Raw genomic sequence first — 23,300 nt, forward strand, 5'->3', positions numbered from 1 at the left:
TGTACTTGACAACCCAACAAACTACAATGACAGTACACTATGTAACAATGATATATCATTCCATTTTTCACACATTTCTGAATATTAGGAAACAGTGAACACCCAAAACCACTTTAATATTTATATCATTCATGAAAAATGAATCCTAAACACTCCGGGAGAAAACGCATTCTCTGTTTTCCGAAAGTTTTTGATCGATAAAACTAGTGTTTCATGACAACGTGGGAGACCAGTTAGATAGTCGCGTGGTTGAACAGTTCGTCACGCGACTGCACGTCACTGCTACTTCTGAGGTATAGAGTTGGATATCGATTCTTTTCCAGTTTTGTTTACAGGTTTAGAAATTTTACTTACATGCAAGGTAGAAGGTGTGCAATTCCGTTTAATTTAGAGCAGGGGAGGATAGGTGGCGTGTCAGTTTCTTCACGTTCGCTTACCTAGTCATACACGTGGGGTTCTGCTTTTGGAACAGTGTCTCTCACGCGACCTTAGCGCTCTATTTCACAGCTCTTCGAGATAGACGTTTAGGTACACTAACGAACCACGCGAAGGTGTGAAAAGGTGAGTTTTTAATTATCAAATTCAACTAACGCCTGACACTGTTTATTGTTACACGTATCTAATCATAGGTTTCAGTTGAGAAAACAACAACAATAAACAAAGATAATTCTACGCCCTCACGATGTCAGGTATCAGTTGTCTCTTGACAAGTTTTCGATACTGCTTTTATATATTTATTAACTTTTGTAACTAATAAGGAACTTTTTTGTAAATACGTTTTGAAAAATTTCTTGAGATGGTTTCTTTGAAATTAAGAAAAAATCAACACCATGGGCTATCTGTGCACGAGTATCGAACTGCGGATTCTAGCGTTGTAAGTCCGCTGACATACCGTTGAGACGTTAGAGGGCTTTTATGTCTGATTTTTATTATTTATTGTCGAAGCTAAAACAAGAAAATTATTTTCATGGATGGGACAATCTCTAGATGTCATTCAAAGCACTAAGTAAGCGCTTGTTTTTACGTAGTTTTAAATATATTTTCTAAACGTTAAAATACTGATATACACACGTTAAAACTTTAAAATACTGATAAACACACGATAAAACTTTAAAATACAGATACGCAGATTGATAAACTTTCAAATACTGACACACACATGATAATAAACTTTAAAATACTGATGCACACACGTTAATAAACTTTAAAACAATGTGACAAACACGTTAATAAACTTTTAAATACTGATGCACACACGTTAATAAACTTTAAAACAGTGTGACAAACACGTTAATAAACTTTTAAATACTGATGCACACACGTTAATAAACTTTAAAACAATGTGACAAACACGTTAATAAACTTTAAAATACTTATACACACACGTTAATAAACTTTAAAATGCTGATACACACGTTAATAAACCTTAAAATACTGATATACACACGTTAATAAACTTTAAAATACTGACACACACATGTTAATAAACTTTAAAATACTGATACAAACAAGTTGATAAACTTTAAATTTTTTAATAAAGTTTAAAAAGTTTTAATTCTATCTTCTCAACTTATATATTTTAATCAAAGTTAATTCCACGATGTTTGTTCAGTGTTATTGATTCTCTGAAGGGATGGAAAGTTTCGATTCTGAACACCAGGGTCTCCGACTTAAACAAATCGCCTTAGGTGTTCTTCCGGAGGTCAGAAAGGTACCGGAAGAAGAACAGATGGTAAGCTTCAACCTTTTCAGGGGAAACCTATTTAAAATTTTGGCTTTATCAAAAGAGGAGACCGATAAGAAACCAGGTGAAACCGGTCACGATGTCAGTGATGAGTCCGATGAGATATCACCCGTGAAATCGAGAGGGGTCCGAAGTAGAAAAAAGAAAAACGTATCTTCTTCTTCTGGACACAGGGAACAGAAAACAAGTCCTAAAAAAGGCATTAAAGGTCAACGTCCAATTGGTTCGGCAAAATCCGAAAGTTCCAGACAGATAAAACATCAGATGCCGAAAGCTTTATCCAAGCAAAGTCCAATAAGTGAATCTGCTGAGAAACTGAAAAACATAAAGCGTAGAAATAAAATGGAAGAATCTACTGAAAGAATAAATAAACACGGAACGGAAAGGTAAGGAATCACATAAAAACATTCGTCAGTATATGTGTCAGGTGTTGTGATTGGTTGTTAGCGTTCTGTTCTGATTGGTGGAGTGTATTCATCAATTGTAACCAGTTGTTGATCCTTGGTTCTAATTGGTGGAGTGTACTCGTTAGCTGTGATTGGTTATTGTTCCTTGGATTGTACCAATCATCTATGTCTTCTATTTTCTGATGGTTACCTCTTTCCTTGACGTAGAAGCAATAAAACATTTTCGCTGTATCAGGGAAAAAAAACAAACAAACTAGGTACCTAAAAACAATTAATAATAGTTTCGAACAGCTATCATGTCTCATGAACAGTTAGTAATGCTGCTATGTGGTAAAAGTATTCTTCCTGATGGTTAAAAACCCTTCCGAACGCTTAACAGCTACGCCCAAGTAGTTAACGAATGATCTTCCATAATACGTGAATACTCTCGCACACTTAATAGCCTGGCGTGGCCTGATGGTTAATGTGCTTGGTTTGCAAACTGTGGGTCGTGGAATCGAAACTTGTCGTCGAATATGCTTGCTTTTCTCTTCGTAGTGGTATTTGAAAGTGACGGTCAATCCCATTATTTGTTGTTAAAGAATCACCCAAGAGTTGGCGAAGATAGCCCTCGTGTAGCTTTGTGCGAAATTCAACAAACAAACAAAAACAGTTAATGGTACACCAGATCAGTTAACGAAACTCCCAAACAGTTATTAGGCCTAACTACTCAAGAACAGTTTCTGATATTTTTCAACAGTATGCGAACAGTCTTGAACGATTAACAAAATTTCGAACAGATAACGTTAGGCCTAGTATAAGTTATTTGGCTTCTGTGAATGAATAAAGGCATCTGGCAGCTTACCAGAAAATCCTAATACAGGCCTACTTTGTGGAGAAACTTAAAAGAAATGATTAAACATTTCTGTTGCCGAAATTTTTTTCTTAAACAATAAATAAAATTAATTAATTACTGTCAGTTGGGCAAATATTTATGAGAATATTTCGTGGTATTTTAAGGAATTGCAGAGAAATTCGATATAAGTCTATGTTTCATGATCCATACCTTCCAGTTCTCATGTAATCAAAATCGCAAAAATAAGTAATTTATAAAGTAGGTTTCTAGTTAGATTTATTCCTCATAGATTTGATTTTATTTGATCGAAAATGCATTAGTAAAAATGATACCTAGTGAGGAAAAGATACTATGGAGACACCAGTAATACACTAAGCATGTTCGGAAAAAAACATCTGACCACATTCAAAACAAGCCTGGTGATAAACTGTAACTTACACAGATTACTTGTTGATTGCTCTCTTTAGTTTAATTGGACATTATTAAAATTGTTTGATATCCATACGTGTACCTATTGTCTTCAGTTATTCCAAATTGTCCTTTACCTCTATTGAAAAGTGTCAGTATATTTCATATGAATGAAATACGTTTAGTTTTAACTTGCACGGATGCTGTATGGCTTGGTGGTTGAGGCGGTTCACGAGCAATCTCAGGATTACGGGTTCAAATCCCCCTCATCGAACCAGGTCGCTGTTTCAGCAGTAGGTACGTTTTATTTTGGCGGTGAATCCCACTATTCGGTAGTAAAAGAGATTGCGATAGGTAGCGTCTTCCAGTGTAAAATTATGGACGGCTATCGCATCTAATGCTCGTGTAGCTTTTCAAGAAATTCTAAATCTTTGATGTGTGAATAGATTCTGACAAGATTCTGTGGAAAATAAGTTTAAATTTATATACAACGAAGTTCACTCAATACCAGACGTACCGACAGCCAAATAAAACTTCATCTTCCACAATGAGGATCAAAACTTGACTGACGTGTTCCAGATTGTGGGTTAAAACTTAACTGACATTGTTAAACTGTGGGTTAAAACATGACTGACATTTTTAGACTGTGGGTTAAAACTTGACTGACATTTTTAGACTGGGTTAAAACGTGACTGACATCTTCCAGGTTGTGGGTTAAAACTTAACTGACATGTTCCAGATTGTGGGTTAAAACGTAACTGATATGTTTCACACTGTGGGTGAAAACTCGACTAATTGCATGTTCCAGATTGTGGGTTAAAACTTAACTGGCATGTTTCATACTGTGAGTTAAAACTTGACTGACATTTTTAGACTGGGTTAAAACGTGATTGACATGTTCCAGATTGTGGGGTAAAACTTAACTGACATGTTTCATACTGTGGGTTAAAACTTGACTGATTGACATATTCCAGACTCTGAGTTAAAACTTTATTGTTATTTAAATTTAATTGGTACACTTTTCCTTTGATAGAACAATGGGCTATTTTTCATTTTTTTTTCGCTTCCCGCTAGTACAGCGGTAAGTCTACGGATTTGCAATGCTAAAAGCAGGTATTCGATTCCCCTCGTTGAGCTGAGCAGAGTGCCTGATGTGGCTTTGCAATAAGAAAGCACAAACAAAACACATATTTCTTTGTTATATCTCACTTCAAGATTTAGAAATATAAAGTAAAAATTATGAAGATATATTCTGTATTTCTCTTTATGAAAATCATACATTTAACTTTAAACACATATCGAAGAAGGTAACAGTTGAAGAACTTCATAGTTTTTGGTCAAATATCCACATAATAAAAACAGACGTCAGCGCCCTCACCCTGCAAACTGTTAAAATTTCTCGATGAACTAAAGTGTTAGTGTAACATCAGAAATGCCATAACCTCAAAGTAAGTGAAAGCATGCCTAACCACGACCTCTATAATCCATGGTTCGCGTCCCTTTGCGGCAAAATATTGCTCAGCACTTTGATACTGTAGATGCATTATGAGGGTGGCAGTCAAACCCCACCATTTGATGAATGTTTGCAGAAGATGGTTCTGGCCACCTGCCTTCCTTCTAGTTTGTCACTTCAAAATTATGAAGAGAAAGAACGTCTAGAATGAAGCTCTTGTTGCCACTTTTAAATAAGGTTCTATCGAAACATTTAATGTAAATATTCCAAACAACGTCTGTGAAAGAGTTCCCAATATTTTACTATAACGATAGATCACATACCACCATATTTTGTAAGTAAGCGAAATTCATTATTCTTGTGTCCGGCATGGCCAGGTGATAAGAGCGATCGATTCACAATCTGAGCATCGCGAATTCAAATCTCCGTCACACCAAACATGCTCGCCCTTTCAGCCGTGATGCGTTATAATTTACAGTCAATCCCAGTATTCATTGATAAAAAGTAGCCCAAAAGTTGGCGGTGGTCGATGATGACTAGCTGCATTCCCTCTAGTCTTACACTGCTAAATTAGAGACGGTTAGCGCAGATAGCCATCGTGTAGCTTTGCGCGAAATTCAAAACAAACAATCTTTCTTCTCAATTTGAGCGCCCCCAAGTGGCACCGCGGTATGTCTGCGGACTTACAACTCTAGAAGCTGGGTTTATACACCTGTAGTGAGTAAAGCACAGATAGTTATAAAGACGTTTCGTGTTTAGTTTCACATGTACATTTTAGGTATTTTTTAAAGACGTTTCTTCTTTAGTTTCATACGTTAAGTTTGGGTATTTTAAAAGTTGTTTATTGTTTAGTTTCATACGTTAAGTTTGGGTATTTTAATAGTTGTTTATTGTTTAGTTTCATACGTTAAGTTTGGGTATTTTAATAGTTGTTTATTGTTTAGTTTCATACGTTAAGTTTGGGTATTTTAATAGTTGTTTATTGTTTAGTTTCATACGTTAAGTTTGGGTATTTTAATAGTTGTTTATTGTTTAGTTTCATACGTTAAGTTTGGGTATTTTAATAGTTGTTTATTGTTTAGTTTCATACGTTAAGTTTTGGTATTTTAAAAGTTGTTTATTGTTTAGTTTCATATGTTAAGTTTTGGTATTTTAATAGTTGTTTATTGTTTAGTTTCATACGTTAAGTTTGGGTATTTTAATAGTTGTTTATTGTTTAGTTTCATACGTTAAGTTTGGGTATTTTAATAGTTGTTTATTGTTTAGTTTCATACGTTAAGTTTGGGTATTTTAATAGTTGTTTATTGTTTAGTTTCATACGTTAAGTTTTGGTATTTTAAAAGTTGTTTATTGTTTAGTTTCATACGTTAAGTTTTGGTATTTTAAAAGTTATTTATTGTTTAGTTTCATACGTTAAGTTTTGGTATTTTAATAGTTGTTTATTGTTTAGTTTCATACGTTAAGTTTGGGTATTTTAATAGTTGTTTATTGTTTAGTTTCATACGTTAAGTTTGGGTATTTTAATAGTTGTTTATTGTTTAGTTTCATACGTTAAGTTTTGGTATTTTAAAAGTTGTTTATTGTTTAGTTTCATACGTTAAGTTTTGGTATTTTAAAAGTTATTTAATGTTTAGTTTCATACGTTAAGTTTGGTATTTTAAAGTTATTTATTGTTTAGTTTCATACGTTAAGTTTTGGTATTTTAAAGTTATTTATTGTTTAGTTTCATACGTTAAGTTTTGGTATTTTAAAAGTTATTTATTGTTTAGTTTCATACGTTAAGTTTTGGTATTTTAAAAGTTATTTATTGTTTAGTTTCATACGTTAAGTTTTGGTATTTTAAAAGTTATTTATTGTTTAGTTTCACGTGTATATTTTTTATTTTTAAATATGTTTCTTCTTTAATTTGTTAGCTTTTCTTGAAAACTTTTCATGCCTGTTTTCACATAATATTTTTTTGGGGGGAATTTCACACAAAGCTACTCGAGGGCTATCTGTGCTAGCCGTCCCTAATTTAACAGTGTAAGACTAGAGGGAAGGCAGCTAGTCATCACCACCCACCGTCAACTCTTGGGCTACTCTTTTACCAACGAATAGTGGGATTGACCGTCACATTATACACCCCCACGGCTGGGAGGGCGAGCATGTTTAGCGCGACGCGGGTGCGAACCCGCGACCCTCGGATTACGAGTCGCACGCCTTACGCGCTTGGCCATGCCGGGCCTCATAATAAGTCAGCTTTTCTTCCTCCTCTTCATTTAAAGTTTGACAAAGGTGGAAAAGAAGTGAACACAATAATAGTTTAGGAATCAGACTAACAGCAATATTACGCGACACGTAATATCTTGGGCTACTCTTTTACCAACGAATAGTGGGATTGGCCGTAACATTATAACGCCCCCACGGCTGAAAAGACGAGCATGCTTGGTGTGACGGGAATTCGAACCCGCGTAAGAGTCATTCCATGTTAAATCATCCAGGGCCATGAGAACAGTTCATTTCTTGATTTCTTCATAAATGACACCAACACATCAGAATGTTCATCTGATTTATCTTTTATGTTTCCCACATATCATTCATGAGTGTATATACATGCCACATATTTCCCTGGCTGATAATTGTCATTGCTATCATTAGACCCTATTTGAGCTGCTGTAGCATCACTTTTACTGCTACTACCAACAGTTACAACTGTGTACACATCATCATCTGATAGCCTTCTCATGTACAATTTGTTGGTAGAATAAAGCTATAGTGTGACCCAATACCTACCACAGTTTTGTGTTTTTCATAGTGCTCAAGTAGATCAAACTTTACACAATTCTGCAGGACTGATTCCTGATTGATAAGAAAGAACTGAATGTGGTCCTTTGCCTAATGGTACATATCAGAGACACTTAAAATTTGATAATTTATTATTTTTCACAACCTTGATTTTATTGAAGATCATGTTCAGAGGTGTAAGAATATATGGTAAAGGCTGATTAGAATATTTCAATGGGATTCATAGATTATTTCAAAATTGTATGGATATATTTGCACACAGTAACACATCTGAACTGAGTTTTTTTTTAAATAAACAATGTATGGTCAGAGGATACTTTAAAACATTATAACTCAAAAAACAGGTTGAACACCCTGATTTTTTTTGTAGATCATATTCAGAGATGTAAAAATATATGGTAAAAATCTGAAAAGGCTGAATAACTGGTGACATGGTCAAACTGTGGCCTGAAGTAGGGCTATTTTTAGCTAAATCATAAAAAGTTCTATGCAGCTACATTTTTTTACAGGAGATTTAATAGACTTTTAATTACAAGAATTGCTGATTTATCAACTGATATGTTATAGGAAATTTGAAAACAAAATTCAGCTTTGTATCATATTAAGTTTTAGAGCTATGGCTTATTAAATAAACCAATGTTTTTTACAATTTTGGGTTTTCAGGTGATTTTAAAGCCTCACTATGAAAATTCTAAGAGAGATAAACTTGGTTTGAGACCATTGTTTAATTCTGTGAGATTAATTCAGTCAGTGCAGCAAATTTCAGCCTTCTACCACCATTACTCTTGCAGCTTCAAGCAGCCAAAGTTGCCTGAAAATGAACTCGCCAAAAATAAAAATAAAATTAATTAAATTTTACAGGTCTATAAATCAGAAACTATTAAAGATATTGATCTAATCTTTGGCAATATTTCATTATATGGGTAGATGAGCACATGTGAATTTTTTCAAGGCATTCTGAGGGGGTCATCTAGAAAATTTTCCAAAATCTGAATGATCTGACATGGAATGACCCGTAATCAGTCTTATTATGATGTAATATGACACACATGCCTTTTAAATGTGATTCGTCGCCAGCTAATATATTCTTCCCTCGTATTAAACGCAAAGAGACTTTCAGACCTCGCCTAAAACTGTTTTAGAAAGGAAACAAAAAACATGACTAAAAAAAGAAGTCAAATATCGTACAGAGTACATTGGTGTAATGAAATATCACAGTCTATGTTCCTTTAAAATAAATAACCCTCTAAATAAACACGTAATACGCTTAACCATAACGAAAACTACACTTATCTCTCAGAGTTAAATTTGGGGTTGATGTTAAATCAACTGAAACCAGCATGTGTGAAGAAAGTATTAATTTTGTTTACGGAAATTGATTTCATTCAATTCTGATGTAATAAAATATTTCAAATAAATTAAAACTGTTCAAGATTTACGATAATACCCGCCTTATGTACCCACAAATGTAGGTTTACACAACTCAGCTATACAATGACTTATGTTTCGAGTCTGCGTCTTCTACACGTGTAGTTTGCTAGCTGTTCAGGTTCAGGTTGAAACAACCTTCATTAGAAACATATCTAGCATATATAATACACAACATCAGACTTCTGTACTCCATCTCCATTTATGTTTTGCTGTTACTAACATACCAGATCCACGTGTGTATATATCACTGTTACTAACGTAACAGACCCACCACGTGTATGTATGTTATTCTTACTAACGTAACAGACCCACCACGTGTGTGTATGTTATTCTTACTAACGTAACAGACCCACCACGTGTGTGTATGTTATTCTTACTAACGTAACAGACCAACCACGTGTGTGTATGTTATTCTTACTAACGTAACAGACCCACCACGTGTGTGTATGTTATTCTTACTAACGTAACAGACCAAACACGTGTGTGTATGTTATTCTTACTTACATAACATGCACACACGTGGTGAGTCTGTTATTCTTAGTAACGTAACAGATCAACCACGTGTGTGTATGTTATTCTTACTAACGTAACAGATCCACCACGTGTGTGTATGTTATTCTTACTAACGTAACAGATCCACCACGTGTGTGTATGTTATTCTTACTAACGTAACAGACCCACCACGTGTCTATATTGCTGTTCTGTGTAATTGTTTTAATATATTCCACAAGTCTAGTAACTTGTTACGGTTCATCGAAACGTTTAATTTCCTGATAAATCATAATATTTCGCTTTATTTCATATATCACGTCGTTACGATACGTCGAAACGTTTAATAAATATCCTTGCAAATCGAAGTTGACTTGCTGAACGCTTAAGTGAAGCACTTTGTTGGAGGAGGTTAAAATTCAACCCCTCTCCCCTCTCCAGGTCAAGACTGCCAGCGGTGAACAATTTCTCACGTGTGTGAAAACTATATCCGTTGTGGCAGTGAAACAGTTACTGAGTCAACGGAAATAAGAAAACCGATTTAATGTTACAGTTTGTGGTTTAAGTTACTCGAAAAGATTGGAATTATAGACATATCGCGTGACTTAACAAACGTTGATGAAAACTAAAACCACAGTTATCTTATTAAATACGCTTGGGGAGACATGCGCAGTAGATTTATCCTTCCTGTCAAAATGAGGTTAGTAATCGTTAGTAAACGTAGAATATTTGATTTATAATCGTGTATAAACTGTGTGCATTCCGTAGGATGTAACATCAGTTAGTCTTCTATGTGAGGCAGGTTACACTGGCTACTAAAGTTACAGAAACAGAAAAATATAGATCATTTAGAATCAAGAAACATAATGAAATCATAATGAGAAAAATATGTACAAAACTGAGACTTGAAAAACAGTTACAGAATAATGGAACATTTACAAGAAGTTCCTGCGGAGGGCGTTTTAATAAGTTAAACAAGAAAGAGGTTACGGTAGTAACTTATTATTTTCATGTCCACCATCATGTTATTTTAATGGCTTCCAGTAACACAGCGGCTTGTATAAACTCACAGGTGATAAGGTAAACAAGGACCGTTACTTGTATAAACACAAGTGATAAGGTGAAACACTATTGTTACTTGTAAAAATACACCAAAAGACAAGGTAAACAAGGAACGTTACTCGTAAAAACACACCAAAAGACAAGGTAAACAAGGAACGTTACTCGTAAAAACACACCAAAAGACAAGGTAAACAAGGTACGTTACTTGTAAAAACACACCAAAAGACAAGGTAAACAAGGAACGTTACTTGTAAAAACACACCAAAAGACAAAAACACACCAAATGACAAGGTAAATAGTAAATCAATGTTCGGTGCTTATTCTTGTTTGACAAGTTTTGTTTGTCATACATTCCCAACGTGAGGATCAAACGTTAAAACTGATCGATACATTTGAAAGAAAAGGTCCAAATATGAAGCGTTTTCGAATGGTTGACTAAAGCCCTCGGTTTTAGGTCTTTCTCTGAAATGTATTTTGTCTTCTGGTGAAATCCTGTGTTTTAACTCGTTAGCATGATGCTAACCGATGTTCTAAAACAAGCGTTTCTTATCGAAGTGGTGTTTAACATTGTAGTTCTTTAAGTTTAGAGTGTTTCTTATCGAAGTGGTGTTTAACATTGTAGTTCTTTAAGTTTAGAGTGTTTCTTATCGAAGTGGTGTTTAACATTGTAGTTACAGGTTTTTTTCCTCACCGTTGTGCTTTCTTTTTCTTCTTTTATTTCTTAGACAAAAATAATTGATGTGGTTCTCCAGTCAGTTATAGACAGTTTAATTTTAAAACTGATATTGTCTAATGTTAAATATCGGACCATTTATTTAAACATCAAATAATGTGTTGAAGAAGCGAAGTGAAGCCATTTTTCAATTTAGAAAGCTTTTTACGTGCCACGAATTGCCACAACTTGACGTTGTTACCATGGTTTCACAAGTCTCCGTTAGCGATAATGAAACAGAAGCGGATAAACGTTCCAGTATCAAGACCTGCCAGGACCCAGACCTTTCTACCACATTACGTAGACCTTCGTCGCCATGTAGACTCCAGGAAAAATTTGCAAAACAGCCTAAAAGACGGAGTAAGTGAGAGATAGAATAATATTAATACGAATTATTTATGTCTTTTCTGTTTGTTCGAAGGTAAAAAACGGATTGGTATGGTCAAGTGGTTAGGGCGCTCGACTCGTAATCTGAGGGTCGCAGGTTCGAATTTTAGACATCATGTTAACACTGAACAAAGCCAATTGACAAGTTTTTAGACATCATGTTAACTCTGAACTGACCCAATTGAAAGATTTTAGACATCATGTTAACATGGAACAGAGCCAATTGAAAGATTTTAGACATCATGTTAACACTGAATAAAGCCAATTGACAAGATTTTAGACATCATGTTAACACTGAACAAAGCCAGTTGACAAAATTTTAGACATAATGTTAACATGAAACAGAGCCACTTGAAAGATTTTAGACATCATCTTAACACTGAATAAAGCCAATTGATAAGATTTTAGACATAATGTTAACATGGAACAGAGCCAACTGAAAGATTTTAGACATCATGTTAATATGAAACAGAGCCAATTGACAAGATTTTAATCATGTTAACACTGAAATTGAGTGATTAAACTTTATACAAACCTAACTGTTCATGTAGTTTGTTAATATAAGTAACTTCTTTGCGACTATTGTAACCTAACCTATTTGATGACTTCTGATATGGGTGAAAACCAGTAAACATACAACATATTTGATGTGTTTACCACGTTTTCACACAAACCTGCTTGAGTTTCACCCACAATTAGTTGTTAATACATTCACTCGCGTGAAAGTTTTCCAGAACGCGAGGTTTTCCAGGTCTCGAATTGAAGAAAAGTCTAGATGAAAGAATTGTGACGAGAGAACCATGAGTTTTATACACAGATCGAGAGTTCTAAAATAATGGCATAAAACTGTAATCATAAAATAAGAGACAGCCTATGTTAACAATTCAGAACAGAAACAGATCGATAGTAGAAATGTTCGAAGCGCACGCCTTTTCTCTACGTTCATTTAATAAAGTTTTTAATTACTTCGCATGTGGTTCTCCGAAAAAGCCTCACTAGCACGAAAACCGTCGTAATAAATTCAATAATTGAATATTTCGAGGAAGTATTGTAGGAACTTCTGAAATGAAATATCTGTTTTAAGTGTCAAAAATACGTTTATTTTATAACTAAGAAACTGAATCAAAATTACAACTAGAAAAATTTACTATCCACAAAAACTACGCTTTGATAATTTAGAATATCTTCAAACCTGATGGTTAGTGCAGCAAATCAACTGAATTACTGAGAGTTACGTAGGGTGTCAACTGAATTTCTGGGAGTTGTGTTGTGTGTCAACTGAATAACTGAAGATTGTGTATAGTGTCAACTGAATTATTGGGAGTTATGTGGTGTGTCAAATGAATTATTAGGAGTTGTGTAGTGTGCCATCTGAATTATTAGGAGTTATGTAGCGTGTCAACTGAATTACTGAGAGTTTTGTGCGGTGGCAACTGAATTATTAAGAGTTATGTAGCGTGTCAACTGAATTACTGAGAGTTGTGTACAGTGTCAATTAAATTACTAGGAGTTATTTAGCGTATCAACTGAATTACTGAGGGTTATGCAGTGTGTCAGTTAAATTATTTGGAGCAATGTTGCATGTTGACTTAATAATAGAAAGTTATTTAACAATAATGTATGAATTAAGTAACTAGGAGTTGTGAACCGAGACAACGTGATTGCTTAAGTGCAAAACGTGTGAACTGTCTCCTTAACTGATACACTTTGGTCACATCAGTGTGTAATAAAACATTAGTTGTTTAATTATCTTCTTTTACATCGAAATATTTTATATATTTTTCACAATATGTTTTCATCTTTCAATAAAACATAAAAACGACGTATAATGACACATAAACAGCTGGTGGGACAGTGGTAAGTTTATGAACTTACAATCATAAAAACCAGGGTTTGATTCCCACTGAGACTTTGCCCTAAAATAAACAATTGTTAGCACAAATTATATAACATTACGTGTGCATTATTTATATAACTAACAAGCTATATTAACGTTCTCTCTATTAACGACCATGTAGCATCACCTGATACCAAGTTTTCTGATAAATCACGAAGGATAGTAAAATAGATGAGTCACGAGACGATAAACCTAGTAACCTAAGCGGTTTTCAAAGCTGGACATTTCTTCTTGAGGGGTGAACTGAAGAAGGTAGATGAACGAGGGTAAAATGAGAAGGGATATTACCTTGTGTTGAAAGTCTGTGGGTATTGGGTGTTGAATGTCTGTGGGTAACTTTTATAACGATTTTTTTTTCTTTTTAAAAACTGGTTTTGTGATGTTGTGCTTAAAATTTGATAAGATAAAGTAATTCATTAGTAATTCACTTAACCGGTATAATATAAGTTCGCAAGTATTTATAGCAACGATTAGAATTTGATAAAACTTCATAGTTCATTAGCCAGTCACCTAACCGATGTAATATATATATACGTATCTATAGCCACTAAAACAATAATCTAATTTAAGAATTAGCATAGAAAAAAAATCACTGGTTCTTAAAACATACATTTCACTCTGTTCCCAGGAACCAAAAAACGGGCATCTTCAATGGATAACGAACAACGTATTAAGGAGAGCTTGAGAAAAACTGGAAGTCTCGATGAAAAACAGAAACCTTCGACTGTACTGACCAAGCTTGTTAAAACTAATCGAACACATCAGGTTGGTTTTGTCACCATTCGTACCTTACGGCAACCCCTTAGCTTAATTACAGAATGATGCATTCTCAAATTGTCGCATTATTTTTCAAAACGTATAAAAACGTCGTCTTTGTTTAGGGAGATAGCATCCTAGAACCGATGGTATTTGTTTTATGTGAAATGGTGTAGTAGCACCAGATATTATATTTTTCGGTATCATAGGACGTAGCTAGAACAACATGCATTTTGTAATAAGGTGTGGTATTTAAATGTGGGAGGTGGATTATATGTAATGTTCTGACGTACAACATGTAAGAAGATGGGGGCTAGGTACACCCTTGTACAAATTAATTGAAACAAATGGTCATTTTACAATATTTTCAGCATGGCGGCTGCTGTAGGCTCGCTGGACCCACTGATTTCCTTTAATAGTCATTTTCTCACACATACGGCGTCATTAGCTATGCTTTGCAGTACGGTCGATCTATTTTTGGGATATATGACGAAATTTTGAGGAATATTACGTCATTCGAAATTGCGTTAAAGGGCAAGGAGACCAATAAAAAAAAAACTTCTTATCAACTCAACGAAGAAAAAACGTTATAAATTGGGTCTGAAATACGAGAACTGGACGCAAGAACAATGGAGGGAGGTGTTATTTAGTGACGAGACTCATTTCTTCGTACAGGGTCAAAGAAGTCTGCATGTTCGCAGATCTCCAGGTGAGAAACTTTGAGAATCTCTCATCAATCAGTTCGTAAAACATCCCTTGAAGAAAATGTTGTGGGGCTTTTTCAGCTACTATGGCGTCAGAGGCTTGCATATCGTAGAAGGAATGATGCGAGGACCACAGTACATCGAAGGTTTGCAGAGAAGAGTTGTTCCAGAATTGAAAAAGAGATTTCCAGATGGATCTGGTATTTTTCAGCAAGATCTGGCTCCGTGCCACACATCGAAACTTGTGAAGAATTTTATGACTACAACGCGAATAAAGGTGCTGGACTTGCCTGGAAACTCTCTGGACTTAAATCCTATTGAAAATCTTTGGGCGATTTGTAAAGAAAGACTTCGGGGAAAAGACTGTACTACGAAAGATAAGCTAATTGAGGCCATAATTGAGGTGTGGTACCGCGATCCAAAAATTAGTAAAGATTGCAGTCAACTCGTGGACTCGATGCCAAAGCGGATTAATAATCTTCTGAAAAATAAAGGCGGTCATATTATGTATTAATTTGTGAGTAATGTCTGGTTTCTCAGAAATAAAACGCAAAAAAAATTGAAAAAAAATCGTAATTTTTCGTCTTGTTTCAATTAATTTGTAAAAGGGTGTAGGTTCTATTGCACCCCTGTATGTATAAAATATATTTAGAAGGCCTGAAAAAACACCTCCGATACCAGCAAGACATATAATTGTCAAAGAAAATTAGACACTTTTTCCGTTCCAATAGATGTCTCTTGACTTATCCATTACTACACTTTACAGACGTTGTTGAGGTCATGTGAAATAAAGGGTTTATTTAAATGCATGTTAATTTGTCCATTACTACCATTTTACTTACGTAATATTTTAATATTCAAACTCTTTTAGGGTTTGCTCAACAAAAATGATTTTTCTGCAAGACCAGGCGAACAAGGTTCAGAGTCGCCGTCAGAAAATTCGAAAGTCTTCGGTCATGTAAGGTAAAATGACTCATTTTTAACATCGTTATGTGATCGAATATTGTTACGATAAAGATGTTTTAATGTTTCTTTTATCACCGTACACCTGTTAGCCCAAATTTCTATACCAACTCTTCGTTAGGTTATAAAAAGAGTTATTTACAATAGTTGACATCTAAGTACTAAGTTCTCTACACAAATACTTTGTTCACACTGTCATAAAAAGTTTGGTTATTTTTATATAATTGTTAAATTACGCTATTGTTTCTAACAGTATTAGGTTTTAGAAAAGGTAGCTTTACAATATTTATTTTTTTATTAAATAATCTGTACAAGGTAGAAGCTTTACTATCGTTAGGGCCAAGTGGTTTGGGCTCTCGACTCGTAATCTGAAGGTCGCGGCTTTGAATCCCTGTCGCATCAAACATGCTCCCCTTTAAGCCGAGAGGGTGTTATATTTTGAGACGGTAAATCTCCCCAATCGTTGGAAAAGAGTAGCCCGAGAGTTGGCAGTGGTTGTTGATGACTAGCTGCCTTCCCTCTAGTCTTGCACTACTATATTAGGGACGACTAGCGCAGATAGGCCTCGTGTAGCTTTGAGCAAAAATCAAAACAAACGCACACTCTCGAACTTTTAAAACATTAAACACGAGTGAAATGTATACATATAAATTAACTTTGTTAAACTTGACTTAAACTTATATTAACGTTTCTAAAATGAATTGGTGTTTAGTTGCATCTCGCAAACATTTATTAACGCCACCTAAAACAATTTATTGGTTCTAATGAATTACATACAAATACTTGAGTCACATTGATATATTTGAAAACTTCAACTATTGGTTTTTGCAAATAAAATAATATATTTCAAACAAACTGGCAAACTCGGGAAGACAGACCTACACTATGAAAATTGATTTGGTTAGAATCGCGTGTTTTAACTTGTTAGGTTCGAAACTACAAACCAACAACAATATGCACACGTTTGTATAAAACGTTAACAATTTGTAACTTGAAGAACGACTGATCAAGTTGCTTTTGTCTGAATTCCATATTTACAGGTCTGAGAACTCAAGTAAGAAGCCTTTGAGACCAATGACGTCACCATCTACAAATGGTAACTTCAACATCACAGCAAACTGTTTTATATCTTTCTGATTAAACAAACTGATAACAAACGTCTTTTAGTCCATTAAAATCCATACAAGTTTTTAGAGTTTATATGTAATAATAACCGAAATACTTTGAAATAGTTTGTTTATTTCAAATACCACTTACTGATAATTTTCCATTAATTTTAATGTGCTTCGTTTTAGTCATGTTCATGCAATAAAAACTATTGTTGGGAAGTAATGAGGGGTGGAAACCTGCTTAGAAGTAACAAGGGTAGGTTTGAAAGTTACGAGAATGGCTTATTGAATATCGAAGTCTCGGTAATCATCTTTTAAGTGTTGTTGCAAAGTAAAATGAGTGTTATGTTCCCCAGAAACTATTTTTAGTAGTGTTTCTCAGTATTGATAAAATCTAGTTAGGCTTACGCTAACCAATCAACTGAGAGCTTCTCTCAAATAAAACATCCAACAACTTGTGAAAAATGTCTATCAGGAAAGTTGCAGCGAAAAGATTTCCATAACAACTGATACATTATCACTGTGGTGGACTAGTAATTTTCATCCAATAGTAAGGCAGAATAGAATTTGGACATAACAGTGACAAATTCACTATAACTTTAAATAAGTAATAAAAATCATAGTTGAACATTTCCCTCGAGTGTAGTTTTATATGAAATAAATATCTCAATTTCAATTCAAGCCCAAAGCTACACAATGGGCTTGCTACGTTGAACTCTGCTGTTATCGAACCTCGATCTTTAACTTAATAAGTCCTGTGATTTTACTACTGAGCTACCAGCGGGGTAGAGGACAGAGTAAATGTGTCTGTCTTTCAACTCTATCTTTCAAACTATTTAAATTATTAAATGTTACCAACTCGATTGTACTAGGTTCCATTCATCAAAACTCGCCCCCCCCCTCTCCAGTAACTCAGCAGTTACTCTGAAGACGTCTTACGATACTGATGGTAACAATGGCCCGGGGTATACTACCTTAACAACAAGGAAATAGAATCAATGTACGTGCTCTGTTTCAAGTTAGTACTATCAATATCAAATCGAAACTAAACCTGTGACATCTATCGGCCGAACTTCATAACACACATTACACAACTGTATCAGGATGGGTCCTGGTTATTGAGCTCAGTGAATGAAAGTGTTAGTGCGCAAAACTCGGTTTACTGAACAATGCTGTTACTATAAAAATAGTTTTAATAGTATGTAATCAGTATGATCTAACGTACTGTTGGTTACATTTTTTATTATATTAGTATTTTTATTTATTAACTAGATTACTTTGTAAAAGGTTGGTTTATTTGAATGTAAAACTTAAACAGAAATTTTTAAAATACTTTTTATTCTGTATTTTCGAAAACGTAACACCAGGTGGCTACTAGAGCTCGTCTGCGCTTTTTTTACTTGAAAGCACGAAGGAGTTAAAGGACTTAAGTACACGAAACTATCTAGAAAATCTGTACAATCGAAGATGCTGCTCTTTGAAAATTTGAATTAATCCGAATGTGAAAAAAATTATTATTTCAGAATATTAACTTGTTAAGACGACAACGAGATGGTTAACCCAACGTTTATAGAGTAATTGTGTTATATATTTTGTCTCCTACTTTATTTTCTTCCTATATTTTCATCTAATTAACCCAGTTATTTCGTGCTCCAAAAGACCATCGTAATCTTTTCGATACACAAAAAAGAATATACTAAACTAATGGCTTACTTTTATGTCCGCAGTATTAAATTCGTTATTTTGTTGTTGAAGTTTCACGTCAACACCAACTTTGTTTCAGACGAAATGACGAGATCTTCAAGGCCTTCCTCGCAGTCTCGTGGATTATTCAACAAGGTTTGTATTAGCACCATATATTCTTGACAAAACATAACGTCCGTAGAAAATCTTGTTTAGCTAGTTCTGATCTTAAAAAAAAATGTATTACCTTTTTAATCAGTTATTCAAAGCATGTCGAACTGTTCTTCCTTTGTTAATACCATTCACAACAAAAACCTAATGTCAGAACTTTAAACTCTGTAACATTACACTTCAAAACAATTCTAAAAACTTAAATGTCCTAAGTTACATATGAACAAACTTGTGTCTGTGAGTGTTTCTACAGTTATAATTTACGGTTGCTTCAGCTCATGTTTGAAGGTACCGCCAGATGTCGCCCCCATATTTTTACTTTTCTCTTTGGGTGATTAGTTCAAAGTTGGTCACAGTTCTTTTCAAAACTTTGTAATTTTCTGAAGGTGAGTGGATAGTGGTGAGTGTCAAAGATTTTTGAATGTCATACTAACACAAAGAGAGTGAGATTCAGTGATGTCATGGGAAGACATCAATAAAAATGGACACCTATTATTTTGCTTCCCTAATTGGAATGTTCAATATGAAAAGCTGTAATGTTCATCACCAGTGATGTTTGTTTTAGTGACGTATGTTACCATATAAACCAGACTGTTAATTTATTCTTGGTTGGTGTTGCGAGTGGTTACATGATGTTTGTACATTTTAAACCATCATTAAGGTTGTTAATTTTTATTATTTAAATATCCTTGACTCTTTCTAGGTCTCGCAGCAAATCAAGTGTTTTACCAAGTTTTAAGAAAGAACACGTTGCTATTAAAAAAACAAGTTTAGAAATATTATTGAAACGTTTCGTGACAATAAGTTCCCCACTAATTTACGATTGAACTTCATCTTTACTCTGCTGCACATGCGCAGTTAGTTTTTCTACAAACACTACATTAGTATGACTGGGTTTCTGTTCTACCTAGTTATTTTCCCAAAGTGTCTCTTCATAGTGTCCCTATTGTTACTATTTAGGCTCTATTATTTCTGAGTCATTTTATCAACTTGCATCTTCTTGCTATTAAAGGTTCTGTCTGATGCGGAACTGAAGTCGTCACAAGAATCGGAAGATATGAAACTGAAAGAAAAGAGTCAGACAGTGATGGACCTTTGTCGAAACCTTTCTGTATCTATAGGCCAGCCTGGTGTTGTAAACAGCTTCACAAAGTGTGAAACATCTTTATTGAGCTATCAGGAAATGCAAGAGATATCCATCCCAGAGAACGAACTTAAAGGCTCAGCTAAAGAATGTTGGTTAGTTCATCGAAGACTGAAGGTGGAGGGCGTGCATGTGCCCCTAAACGTTCTACAGAGGTAAGAAATACTGACCTTCTAACTTCACTGTTGAACGGGGGGGGGGTTAACATACAGTAAAAGCATGTTCACATGATTTGTCTTAGCTTGAGACTTGGTCTAATAATAAAGATGACAAAACGGCACATTTTAATAACAAGGTTCCAACATTTCGGAATGCATTTATCTGAAAATCGCATTACAAAGATATTTAATAACTATGATTTTAGTATTATTAATCACTAATATATTTATTTATTAAGTAAAATGGTTATCGGAAGTATAAAGCAGAACAATATAATTAATTTTAAAGTGTATATAAATTTTATAATAATTTTAGATTTAAAAGGTTCGTAACTCGTTAAGAGTCAGAAGGTCTTTAGCTATGACTTATCTTTCTCTAATGCAAAGTTCAAGGTCTGAAGACCAGGTAGTAATGATAGAGAAACTGTGACCTGTGGTTTCATCACATGGATGAATGGCTGGGTGTAAGTAGTGAACAATCGGTTTTCATACATATTTCTAAATTTGTACAGAGCTTGTGAATGAAAGGTTGACCACATTCATCTTTATTATTTTAAACCCTGGGTTTAAAAACCACAAAAAAGGTGCAACTGGTCATCAATAACGAAAACAAAACCAACGAAGATAACGTTATAGTGGAACTAAGGTATGTGAAGTTGTAATGAAACCAAGGTGTGTTCCATGTTTGTTATTAAGCACACAAATCTATGTTCTGTCCATCAGGGGTATCGATAGCTTGTTTCTAGTTGGGGGCACCGAGGTAAGTAAAGGTAAGGTGAAATTAAGGAAGGTAAAGAAAAGGTGGAACCAAGGTCATGAAGCTATAGTGAAATCAAGGTAGACAAAGTTGTTGAAAGTTCTCTTGATTTTGGATTTCAACTAGTAAAAATAAAACTTAAAACCTGTCTTTTGTAAATCATATTCATTTTCCAGGAGGATTAAAACTCGTCTGCTAAATGAGAATAGAGAAATTCATTATTTATATACAGAGTATAATAATTTGAAAGCTTTGGAAATAAAACAAAGGCCTGGAAATGTAAATAAGTAATAGGACTTATCACATACATTGTGTGCATTGTTACCCTTAAATTATTTTTAATAATTAGTTTTCTTTTATTATAAAAAAAATCTCAAATTTTGGTTTCATAAAATTCAACTTTAAATTTAAATATATTTTTATTATTATTTTAAACTCTGTAATTATGTTATATTATTCACAGAATTATAAATTCTCAATTTCTTTTATTAGGGCCCTGATGACCCCAACAGAGATAAGAGAACTAACACACTCCTGTTCACAATACGACTTCGGAGAACGATCAAAACTCTTGTCTTCCAATAACAACGAATGAAAAGGCTTGATGATACGGTCGTAACCACGACTTTTGGCGCATGCGTCGAGAATGCTCGAGTAACTTGCACCAGACAATTATAGCTGCCTTCTGGAGTCACTAAATAAAATTATTTAATCTGAGTTTATCGGATACAGTTTGTAGGCACAAGAATTAAGTAGTATATTTAAACTAAGCGAATATTTTACCTATCTCTTGTTATTAAATTTTATACAACTTTTTTCACACCAAATATAATTGGCTTCTTCAATAATTTTCTACAAGAATTAAACTCTAATCGAAAAACAATAAAACATCAGTTAGAATTTTTTAAATAATATTCACCGATATTTTTGTACTTGTAGTTCGAGTATTACCTGGTGGTTAGAGTCCTAATATCGTAAATTTCCTAGTTCCCTCTCCATTTCAAGGCCGGTAGTGTGCTATTTAAATAGCTCTGACAGAAAATTTTAAAACAAACAAAAATTTGTTGCTCACGTGAATGTTTTGAAGAATATTCCCGATGTTATTGCACACCAACCCTACCCAGTGCCATCTGTTGACAATTACTTTACAAAAAGTCACCATATTAATATTTTATTTGTTGTATTCTTAGCAGACGGGTAGATTAAAGCGACATCAGAAACACCTTTTCTAAACAACACTTGTACTGTCTAATTATTTATTTAAACGTATATGATTAATTTTTATTTAAAATCAAATAGTTGTATATTCGAACTTATATTATTTTGAAATAATGAAAATAAAGCAATGTAAATACAACAAAATATATAATTCTTTTTCTAAAATATAATTTTTTAAGACTAAAATTTTTTTTAGTCATGTTATAGTAGATCTTTGCCAATGCAAGTTAATTTCGTTTTTTCCAAAATTAATACAGAAATAATTTTGATCAGTTAATATATTTTAACAAGTTAATGAGTTTGTCCGAAAGAAAGCCGATAAACAAACTTTTCTTTCCACAAACAAAAGGTGGACTCAAATTTGTATGTTTTTGAATTTTGCACAAAGCTACTCGAGGGCTATCTGTGCTAGCCGTCCCTAATTTAGCAGTGTAAGACTAGAGGAAAGGTAGCTAGTCATCACCACCCACCGCCAACTCTTGGGCTACTCTTTTACCAACGAATAGTGGAATTGACCGTTACATTATAACTCCCCAATAGCTGAAAGGGCGAGCATGTTTGGCGCCACCGGGATGCGAACCCGCGACCCTCAGATTACGGGTCGCACACCTTAACACGCTTAGCCATGTCGGTCGCTCAATTATTAAGGTATTTCAAACTGTTAATTTATTATATAAATTGACAATAGATCTCGGAGAAACTATAATATTAGTCATATTTAGAAATGTTAATATGATATATTTATTGGTAAAAGAAAAAACACGAGTTTTATGTAATTATCAACTGTATCTGTAGAATTCGTGAATCTTCTATATAAGCATAACCTATAACAACATTAGGCTTAATGTCTTAAAAAAACAAAAAACACGTTTTCCTCGATTGAAGTTGTCACTGGGATAAAATCACTTTCGAGAAGACTGTTTGGGTTGCTTGCTATAATTCGTCGTATTCCACGAGGTGCTATGACTGGTCGGTCTTTAACTTAAGGTAAAGTACTCGAGGAAAATATAGAACAACATTTCGTCAGG

General features: G+C 34.2%; 1 protein-coding gene across 2 annotated transcripts; it reads left to right on the top strand.

Annotated features, from left to right (window-relative positions):
- The first annotated feature begins 349 nt into the window (after positions 1-349).
- LOC143243828 (uncharacterized) lies at positions 350-21,771 on the top strand. Of its 2 annotated transcripts, none has more exons than XM_076487511.1 (9): positions 350-561; positions 1,613-2,130; positions 11,483-11,685; positions 14,238-14,374; positions 15,941-16,032; positions 17,073-17,128; positions 18,925-18,980; positions 20,008-20,294; positions 21,547-21,771. In XM_076487511.1, exons 2-9 carry the CDS (start codon positions 1,634-1,636, stop codon positions 21,647-21,649), a joined length of 1,431 nt encoding a protein of 476 aa, XP_076343626.1. In that variant the 5' UTR covers positions 350-561; positions 1,613-1,633; the 3' UTR covers positions 21,650-21,771. The 2 variants fall into 2 exon arrangements, with proteins under 2 accessions (XP_076343626.1, XP_076343625.1); XM_076487510.1 differs by having other exon boundaries at positions 351-561; positions 1,632-2,130.
- The last annotated feature ends 1,529 nt before the right edge of the window (positions 21,772-23,300 follow it).

This window comes from Tachypleus tridentatus, chromosome 2 (assembly GCF_004210375.1).
Source record: "Tachypleus tridentatus isolate NWPU-2018 chromosome 2, ASM421037v1, whole genome shotgun sequence".
Taxonomy (NCBI): domain Eukaryota; kingdom Metazoa; phylum Arthropoda; class Merostomata; order Xiphosura; family Limulidae; genus Tachypleus; species Tachypleus tridentatus.